Source organism: Protobothrops mucrosquamatus, unplaced genomic scaffold (genome assembly GCF_001527695.2).
Source record: "Protobothrops mucrosquamatus isolate PMUCROS unplaced genomic scaffold, P.Mucros_1.0 scaffold_226, whole genome shotgun sequence".
Lineage (NCBI taxonomy): Eukaryota > Metazoa > Chordata > Lepidosauria > Squamata > Viperidae > Protobothrops > Protobothrops mucrosquamatus.
This window is the reverse complement of record NW_015386302.1, coordinates 129,598-140,461: the sequence shown is the minus strand read 5'-3', so window position 1 is coordinate 140,461 and position 10,864 is coordinate 129,598. Positions and strand designations below refer to the sequence as shown.

The following is a 10,864-nucleotide window of genomic DNA, read 5'->3' as shown; positions in this document are numbered from 1 at the left end:
GGCTATTACATCAGCCAGCTCAGGCAGGGCCGTTGATACATAGCAGGGGGCCAGGTATATAATCAACAGGCCCACTTGTACCCCTTGTCCCCACTTCACAAGGAGAGACTCCACACCGTCTATCTGAGGTACAGTGGTCTCCCTCGGACATAGGCTCTCCCTTATAATGACCGCTACCCCGCCGCCCCTACCCCGGGTCTGTTGGTGGTTTCTGAGATGTTTTTGATGTATGACAGTATTATCCTTTTCACAGCATGTGTTCACAGCTATGTTGGGTTGAGTGGTCAGGCAGTTTTTGATGAAGTTGTGTGGCTAATCATTTTGTTGGAAGATGTTGTATAGATGGCTTATTTCCTTTTTTCTGATGTTTAGGATTTTGTTGTAGTGTGTTTGTGCTCTTCTAAATAGTATTCTTACACAGCTTCACTTGTGGGAGATTGGGTTATTGCTTTGGTAGTGGAGCACTTGGTTGGTGTGGGTGATTTTAAAAAAAAATCTTTTTAACCTAGGAAAGATCCCATGGATGAAAATCCTAAAGGGGAAAACAACCCAGGAAGCGTGGGAAACTCTGAAAAATGCAATAATAAAAGCCCATACCAACACAATACCACTGAAAAAGAAAAACAAGAAATTCAAGAAGAAACCAGCACGGCTGCACAAAGATCTCTCTGACAAACTGAAAGACAAAAAGGACAAATACAAAAAATGGAAAGGGGGGCACATAACTAAGTCCGATTATCAGCAGACAGCCAGAACATGCAAAGATGAAGTCAAGAAAGCAAAGGCTCAGAACGAACAAAGACTTGTAACAGAAATCAAGGATAATAAAAAATATTTCTTCCAACACATTAACAACAAGAAAAAAGTCAAAGAAACTGTAGGTCCACTAAAATGAGAAGATGGCAAGGAAATAACAGGCAACAGGGAAAAAGTAGAGCTGCTTAACTCATACTTTGCATCAGTCATCACACAAAAAGAAACTATACCCCAACATACCAAAAAAACCACTGCAAAAGATAAACTTAGAAACAAAAATTAAAATAAGCAAGAAAATGATAAGAGACCACCTATCCGACCTTGACGAGTATAAATCACCGGGACCCGACAGATTATATCCCAGAGTTCTGAAAGAGCTGGCAGATGTTATCTCAGAACCATTACACTACATCTTTCATAAATCCTGGAGCACCGGAGTAGTACCTGAGGATTGGGAAAGGGCTGATGTGGTTCCCATCTTTAAGAAAGGGGAAAAAACGGACCCAGGAAACTACAGACTAATCTGTTTAACATCAATACCTGGGAAGATCCTAGAAAAGTTAATCTTATACAGATCTGCGAACAACTAGAAGCAAACAAAGTTATATAACTAGTAGCCAGCATGGGTTTGTTAAAAACAGATCATGCCAAAACAACCTCATCTCATTCTTCAATAAAGTGACTAAACTAGTAGACCAGCGAAACACAGTGGATGTGGTATACTTAGATTTCAGTAAGGCATTTGATAAGGTAGACCACAACCTACTCCTTGGTAAGCTAGAAAAAGGTGGAATAGACAACATCACTACCAGATGGATCTGTAGCTGGCTGGCAAAGCGTACTCAACAAGTAGTCTTCAATGGCATCACATCCACATGGAGAGAAGTAAGTAGTGGGGTACCATAAGGTTCCGTCTTAGGCCCAGTACTCTTCAGTATCTTTATCAATGTCTTGGATGAGGGAATTGAAGGGGAACTCATCAGATTTGCAGATGACACCAAACTGACAGGAGTAGCCAACACCCCAGAAGACAAACTCAGGGTCCAAAAAGTTCTTGACAAACTTGAACAATGGGCCCTATCCACCAAAATGAGTTTCAATGTGGAGAAAAGCAAAGTTTTACATTTAGGCAGGAAAAATCAAAGGTACAAGTACAGATTGGGCGAGACCTGGCTCAAAAACAGTAACTGTGAGAGGGACCTTGGAGTCCTAGTGGACAATCACTTGATTATGAGCCAACATTGTGCAGCAGCAACCAAAAAAGCTAATACAATCCTGGGTTGTATAAACAGAGGCATAGAATCAAGATCACACAAAGTATTAGTATTATTTTATAAAACCCTAGTAAGACCACACCTGGAATACTGCAGCCAATTTTGGTCACCATATCACAAAAAAGATGCTGAGATTTTGGAAAAAGTTCAGAGAAGAGCAACTAAGATGATCAAAGGCCTGGAGACTAAAACATACGAAGAACGGTTGCAGGATTTGGGTTTGCCTAGTCTAAAGAAAAGAAGAAATAGGGGAGACATAATAGCAGTATTCCAGTATTTGAGGGGCTGCCACAAAGAAGAGGGGGTCATGTTGCACAAGAAGGAAGAATGAGAAGCAGTGGTTGGAAACTGATCAAAGAGAGAAGAAACCTAGAATTAAGGAGAAACTTCCTGATAGTGAGGACAATTAACCAATGGAACAGCTTATCTCCAGAAATTATAGGCGCTCCATCACTGGAGATTTTTAAGAAGAGACTAGACAATCACTTGTCTGAGACGGTATAGGTTCTCCTGCTTGAGCAGGGGGCTGGACTAGAAGACCTCCAAGGTCCCTTCCAGCTCCGCTCCTATCGTATCCTATCCTCCTTCGTCACTTCTCCGGGGCAACTTTAGACCCATTTAGGGTCCTCTGGCAGGACGAAACCAGCCATGGGGTGCGGAGCTTCGCAATCCCTTGTCAATGTCGCTACGATGCAAAACTAGAACTCCTAAATTGTTTAATATTTAAATGCTTAGCATCTAATTGTGTGATTTTATTTGGGGAAATTGGGTGTTAGATCACATTTTAGGTGTGTACTGTGTTTCCCCAAAAATAAGCCCTACCCCGAAAATAAGCTCCAGCTTGATTTTTTGGGGTGAACCTAATATAAGTCCTACCCCAAAAATAAGCCCTAGTTTTGGGGCGAGGCACATGCCTAAAATCAAGCTAGGGCGAATGTAGGGGGGTTAACTTGCCCTACGCGCCCCGCACCTGCTTACATTACTGGATGGACTGCCGCAGGAAGGCCTCCCACACCCTGAAACTTCTTGTGCCACGTGGCTGATCACACTGGTGCCACTGGTCGTGGCAGGAGGCTGCACAGTGCTTCGGGCCATTGCTGCTCCTTGCGGTAGGATGCCACGCAGCTCTTCGGGCCATTGCTGCTCCTCGTGGCAGGATGCCATGTAGCGCTCCAGGCCATTGCCATTCCTTGCAGCAGGATGCCGTACAGTTCTTCAGGCCATTGCTGCTTCTCGCGGCAGGACGCCATGCAGTGCTTCGGACTGTTGCTGCTCCTTGCGGCAGGATGCCGTGCAGCGCTTTGGGCCATTTGCAGTAGGCCGTAAGGTGCTTTGGGCCATTGCCACAGGTCATGGCAGGACGCCATGCGGTGCTTCGGGCCATTTGTAGGAGGCCGCAAGGTGCTTTGCGCTGTTGCTGCCGGTCATGACAGGATACCATGTGGCATCCTGCTGCAACCAGCGGCAACAGCCCAAAGCGCCATGTGGCATCCTGCAAATGGCCTGGAACACCGTGCAGCCTCATGCCAGAACTGGTGGTATCGGCATGAAGCACCATGTGGTATTCTGCCATGACTGCCAGCGCAATGCGCCATGTGGCATCTGGCTGCAAGTGGTGCCGGCGCAATACGCCATGTGGCATCTGGCTGCAAACGGCGGCAAGCAGCCGCTGAAGAAGCAGCAGTGTAACAGGTGTCGGGGCGTGGGAGGCCTGGCTGCAGCGGTCCTAAGGTAAGACATTCCCTGAAAATAAGACCTTGTGCCTCTTTTTGAGGCAAAAAATATATAAGACTGGGTCTATTTTCAGGGAAACACAGTATGTGTATATATGAACTTATATTTGTGAGTTGGTTAGAGTTGAGATATGGAATGAGATACATTGCTATTTGGGCAATTATCTCTGCAATAACTGACATTTGGTTTGTGTTACTGGTTACTGGTGTCTTTTTAAAGGGGAAAAGATCTCTTTCTGTTGTGTAAAATTTCAGGTTTGGTTTGTATTAGATGATTTGAACTTTTTTGTGCCTTTAAAATAGGGATTTCACTTACACTGTAGCTAATAGTCAAGACTTGGAATGTTGACTTTATAGTTGTTAATTGATTTTAATATTTTGGAGCTCTGCTTGGATTCTTTGATGGCAATTGATAAGGAAAAGATTTACTTATTTGAGCTCTTTATTACTAAGGGTTAGGGGATGAAGTGTTTTATACTTGTTAAGGAAGGGGTAAAGAGATTATGAAATTGTTTATACTTGTCATGATAAGGATGGGAAATCTCTTTCTTAAAGGAAGAGATTTGCACATTATTTTTCCTTTTATTTCCCCCCCTTTTTCTTTCTTTTCTTTTTTCTTTATCTATATTATTGAGAGAGAGAAAAGGATTCAGAACTGTAATGCAATTCTAGAAGTAATAGCAGATCCACACATTCAACTGAAAGTATGGACGCAATAGGTAGGCATTTTTGTCATAATAAAAAAAAGCAATAACTAGAGAAGACACATGAAAAATTAACATCTTCAAAGGAATATATTTCATAAAGGAAGAAGAAAAAAGGTAGTACCATTCCTGTATATCCTCAACAGTAGAGGAAATGGTAGCAAACTAGAAACACAAGTCTATTGAAAAACTGCCCACACTAATGCTCCACTATCAAACTAACAACACAACCTCTCACAAGAAGAGCTGTATAAGAACATTATTCAGACAAACACAAACATATTGCAGCAACTCAGAAACCAGAAAAAGAAAACAGACCTTTTATGTAACATCTTCCAACAAAGTAGATACTCATACAACTTTATCAAAAAGTATGGGACCATTCAACTCACTACAGCACAACCAATATAAGGTATGAAAATGACAACAATAGCATATATCAAAAACATCTCAGATACAACCAACATACTACTATAACCACATGTCAGGACCACAAAATGCATCTAAACCCTTCAAAACATTTTAAGTAATATGTCAGTTAATAAAAAAAAGTTCACTTCTCCAAATGTGGTGTTCTTGAGGTTTCCTTAACTGACTAATCTGAAATTCTCTTTGTCCTTCTTACTTATCAATGTTGTAAGAACTCATTTTCAGTGCCAATATTTTACTCCTTACAAGATAACAACATGGACAGTGTTATATGGAAGCTAATATAGGATCTGGTATTTCCACTCTCTTAGGTTATTTATCTTATTAAAGAAGAGGAATCATATATAACCTTTTTGATATAATTCTTTTTTTCTTTTCTTCTTTTTTACAGACTTGCATGGGAAAAGATGCAACTCTCCATGTCTCTGCTAGTAATTCTGCAATGCTGTTATATCAGAAGTTTGGATTTAAAACTGAGGAATATATTTTAGATTTTTATGACAAATATTACCCTTTGGATAGTAAGGAATGCAAACATGCCTTCTTCCTGAGGTTGCGACGATAATACGTAGGCTTAGTAGATACGTTTGTAGAAAACCTGCCATTAAAGAAAAACTTGGCCTAGAATGCTGCTTAGTACTGTTTTATTCATTGGTGATAAGCTGGATACCTGCTGTTCAGCTTTTCTGAGAAGGGCGATTCTTTGACATTTCTGAGATGAATTCTTTACAAGAAAAATCCATTAAAAATAAAAATTCAATTTATTGTAAAGGTGAAATTTGTGCTGATTGTTGGTGGAGAAGTGCTTTGGTCTTTTTGTTACCCTTTTGGCTTGTTGATTGTCTATTTTGCATAATCTATAGATATTATGTCTATGTGACTTGTGATGGCTAATTTATCAGAATGCCAAGCTTCTAAAAATTACCTAGCATTTTTGGACTTGTGTCAGAACCCAGTTGTTGGGAGGGGGGTTATTTCTTTATTCTTGCAGGTTCTGCCAATATCCTGGGAGGAAGGGGGAGTTATGGGTACTACAATGTATCCTCTCCGCTTTCCTCTATCCTTTCCCTTGCTGCCAGACTAGGGTGAGAATGGAATGTGCCTCCAGCCATCTGCCTTATCTCTAGCTGCAGAAGAAGAGGTACTAAGACGTAACAGTCTAACAACCTTGGGAATGGCGCCTTATCTGCAGTTCCCACAGCAGATTCATACCTGGGGATTGGGCCGTTTGAACCAGCTGGACTGACTATTGGGGCGGGGTTTGCAAGTACTCTTTTAATCTATTGATTCACGTGGGAAACTCTCAGATTCTGCCTTTTATGCCTGCTGTCAATTTCTCCTAATAAAAATTCCTTTTAGAATGAAGCTGTTCCAGGAGTTCTGCTTTCTTGGGAAGAGGGATTGAGGCAGGTCCTTACTTTAAGCAGGATCTGCAATTTTGGTCAGTCCAGAAGGAAGACCCTTACCGTGGAGACAGTGCAAACGATGTCGAACCATGGCACAGAGAAAGGAGAAGGCAACTTAGGCGGGGAAGCTCCCCCCCAGTTAACACTCCTCCAGTTCCTCCGACGAAGCTGTAGCCACCAAGCGCCGGGATAAGCCAAGGTGGTCCATGGGTGTTGGGAAGAAAAAAGACTGGGAGGTGAAATCCAGAAAGGTGACCTTCAAACGGGGCAGCCACCAGCTGGGGTGGAAAGCGGGAGATGGAGAGATCGCTCCAGCTTAGTGAGGAAGAGGATGAGAGACTGGCCCGCTCTAGCCAGTTCCTATAACAAGCTGTTGACATGCTGAGGGTCGCTTTCAACTCCCTAAAGGAGGAGAAGATGGCTCCATGCCAGGGCTCGGTGACCACGGCATGACAGAAGAAGAGTGCATGGAGAGCGAGGTCGTGAACCCGGGCCCTTCCACCAGCACCTCGGAGACTGCAGCGGCCGCGGCTGCCACCCCAGCATGAGTCGCACCAGCTGGCAGAGACGGACACAAGGCCAGACAGAGGAGAGGCCACTGGTCCGGACAGAAGATCCCATCCTTGGGGATAAAGTACAACAGAGAACCCTAGAAATTTAGGGTTTTTCCTGGCCCACATCCTGAGTTATATGGAAGAATATGGCCATGACATCCCCAGCGATCATGGGCGGGTGAGAATCGTAACCATGGCTCTGACCCTACATGACGCCGATGCTCCAGAGCTGCGTAATTTCAGTCACTTCATGGCTGCCCTAAGGAGGAGGTTTGAAGATCCCCTGGCTGATTGGAAGGCTAGAGAATGAATTAAAACATTGAGGCAAGTTCGTCACCCTGTAGCTGAATATACAGAGGAATTCCAAGCCCTGGCAAGCCGACTCAACTGGCCGGAGGAAGTCCTCATGGGCCATTTTAAAGATGGGCTGAACGATCTATATTACGCCTGTATCCCCCAGGGGTATCCTGATCAACTTCACAATTGATACATCCTGGTCAAAGAAGGCAAAATCGATTGAGCCCACAGAAAGTGATGCCTGGGATGGTCCTGGGGACGGTCACCCTCGGAGGGGGCCCGGGAGCCAACAAGACCACCCATCGCAACACCTAGGTCGTCGGCCTGTTTCAAGTGTGGGAAGGAGGGACACCACACAGCTGAGTGCCACTCAAAGACCTCCGTGCGGAAGCAGGACTGAGCCGGAGGGGGAAAGCCTGGGAAAACACCACAGCGACCAAAAGCGTGGAGGTCGTCGAGGTCCAAACCCAACAACAAAGAGGGGAGGTACTCCGATCCCAAGAGGAAAACCACCAGAATCCTCTGACAGCAACGTGGAGGATGAACCCCTGGTAAGTGGACCTATCATGCCCCTCACCAGAGTCGTAGAACTGTTTAGCCCAGGGGTGCCGGAAAAGATCTTGTTAAGAGCCCTGATAGACTCAGGCAGCACCCGCTGCCTCATAAGCCCAACCCTGGTGGGGAACTTAGGAATCACAGTGAGGAGGCTGAAGAAGCCAATTTCATTTGGCCAGTTAGCTGGGTCCATCGCAGGGGGAGTTCCAGCCACTCTTGCCACACAGCCCATCCAACTTACCATAGGGGATCACACAGAGACTTTGACTTTTGTGGTGACCCCTGGAATGGAGTGCCCCCTTATTTTAGGGATAGTTAACGAAGTGGAACTGAAGAGTGGACTGGAGGATGGGAGAACTGAGATTCCCAAAAGGAAAACATGGCGTAAGGGGAGGAGTCCCGGCCTCAGAAGGGAGTAGAGGTCCAGAAGCTGTAGCAATGGCAAATGACGTGGTACTGCATGGCATGCCTGAGGAATATCGGAATCTAGCTGAAGTATTTAGCAAAGAAAAGTCCAATGAACTACCTCCCCACCGACCCACAGATTGTGCCATTGAGATCTTACCGGGAGCAAAACTACCTAAGCTGAAAATATATTTTATGACCCCTTGAAAGTTGGAAGAGCTATAAAAATTTATAGACAAGAATTTGGCAAGAGGTTTCATATAGCCAGCAAAACCCAAAACGGAAACCCCCGTGCTATTCCACAAGAAAAAAGATGGGTCTCTTCACCTCTGCGTAGATTATAGATCTCTGAATGCAGTGAGCGAGAATAATCTCTACCCACTCCCCTTAATGAAGGACATGTTAGCGCACTTGGCGAAGGGAATTTTTTTTTCAAAACTTATGGAAGGTGTATTACCAGGTTAGAATTAAGGAAGGGGATGAATGGAAGACTGCGTTCAATTGCCCCATGGGATGTTTCTATAGAGTGCTTCCGTTCGGGTTGCAAGGGGCATCCACCATGTTCATGCAACTGATAAATGAAGTACTCCAGGAGCACCTCTACAAGGGGGTGCTTGTCTGCTTGGACGACATCCTAATATTCACAGAGACCAAAGAAGAGCATGTCAGACTGGACAGAGTGGTGCTAAATAAGTTGCCATACGAGCCACCCGACTTTATGCCAAATTGCCCAAATGTGAATTCCATAAGGAAAGGATCGATTACCTGGGGTATCGCATATCTCAAAATGTCATAGAGATGGATCGTGAAAAGGTCCGAGCAGTGTTAGAATGGGCTCTGCCCCTCACCCGGAAACAGTTACAAAGTTTTCCTGGATTTGCTAACTTTTATCATCAGTTCATCCCCTCTTTCACCCAGATCGCACTGCCCATCACAAATTTATTAAAGACTCGGGAGGGGAAGCCGAAGCCCAGCCAGCCACTGAAATGGACTATGGAGTGCCAAGCCTCATTTGAGAAGCTGAAAAGACTATTCTCAGCTGAACCAGTCCTGAAGCGCCCAGACACCGAAAAACCTTTTGTCATTCAGGCAAATGCCAGTGATGTAGCAGTGGGGGCAGTGTTACTCCAGGAGAATAACAAAGGGAAATTACAACCTTATGCGTACACATCGAGGAAACTCACAGAAACCGAACAGAGATGGGCACTGTGGGAGAAGGAAGCCTATGCCATTCACTGGGCTCTCCTGACATGGCAACATTTCCTGGAAGGGAACATAATCCCTTTCCAAATATGGACTGATCATAAAAACTTAGAGGCTCTAAAAACACCTAGGAAACTATCCCCCAAACAAGCGAGGTGGTCCCAGCACTTCCATTGCTTCAATTTCACCATTAGACACTTACCAGGGGGGAAGAACTTCCTAGCAGACGCCCTGTCACGATTACCACAATACAACAGTACAAAAGCAGATAACAGATCCACTTATGCCATTGAGGCAACTAGTGGCACCAGTAACCATGTGAGCGCAAAGAAAAAGTCCCAACCTCCTAGCGGGCATGGTGGAGGTGGAATTCAGGCAAGCTTTAGAAAAGGACAAATGGTTCTTAAAGCCATAAGAACCTGTGCACAATTAATGACGGGCTGCCAAAGGTGGGGGGGGGGGACTTTATGTCCCAAAAGCCCAGAGACTAAACTTCATGCATCTTTGTCATGATTCCAAAGTGACTGGGCATTTCAGTTTCGTGATAATCCTTCACTTAGTGAAACGGCAGTTTTGATGGCCCTTGATAAAAAAAAGGACATTGAAAGCTATGTGGCCAGTTGTCCCATTTGTGCATCAGCCAAAGGGAGACAAGGAAAGACCCCAGGATTATTGCAGACAGTGGCAACCCCATCAGCACCCTGGAGAGAGGTTTCTATTGACTTTATTGTGGAATTACCAGAAAGTGGGGGAAACACCGTCATTTGGGTAGTGACAGACCTGTTCTCTAAGCAAGTGCACTTCATCCCATGTCAAAAAATTCCCAGAGCAAAGACCTTAGCAAAGCTGTTTGTGCAATACATATATTGACTGCATGGAGCCCCACAACTGATCATATCAGACGGGTGCAGTTTACATCTGAGTTCTGGAAAGCTTTCCTGTACCTTTTGGGGACCACTCGGGTTGTCATCTAGTCACCATCCGCAAACAAATGGTGGGTCAGAACGTTCAAACTCAGTACTGGAACAATACTTCAGATACTTTATAAATTACCAGCAAGACAACTGGACTGACCTACTTCCCTTTGCAGAAGTCGCGTATAATAATGCTGTGCACTCTAGCACTGGGTATACGCCATTTCAAGTCACAACAGGACAAAGCTTCTACCCGATGCCTGACCCTCTCTGAAGGAATGAATTGCACAACTCCAAAATACCTGGCCGGTCATAAGAAAAGCATTAGATGAGGCTAGGAAGGCTTACAAGACCCAGGCAGATAAAAAACGAGTGGAACAAAAACCCTTCCAAGTAGGGGAGAAAGTATACCTGTCCACTAAATATTTAAAATCTCTGAAACTGTCAAAGAATTGGGGACCACAATTTGTGGGTTCTATTCCCATTAAGCGGATAATTAATTCGGTAACTGTAGAACTAGAACTCCCCCAAACACTAAGACAGATTCAACCTGTGTAGCCTATTGAAATGAGAATTAAGCTCACCGTTAAGGCCAACTATAGCTCCTCCTCCTCCACCGATTATGGTAGAAGGA

At 44.5% G+C, this 10,864-nt stretch overlaps 1 protein-coding gene across 1 annotated transcript in view; it reads left to right on the top strand.

Moving 5' to 3' along the window:
• The window catches only part of KAT14 (lysine acetyltransferase 14), a 110,472-nt gene extending 104,223 nt beyond the window's left edge, over positions 1-6,249 (top strand). The window contains exon 10 of the mRNA XM_015828833.1: positions 5,288-6,249. Coding sequence (XP_015684319.1) covers positions 5,288-5,461 — 174 coding nt within the window. The 3' untranslated portion in view covers positions 5,462-6,249. The remainder of the gene's footprint in view (positions 1-5,287) is intronic.
• Positions 6,250-10,864: the final 4,615 nt, after the last annotated feature.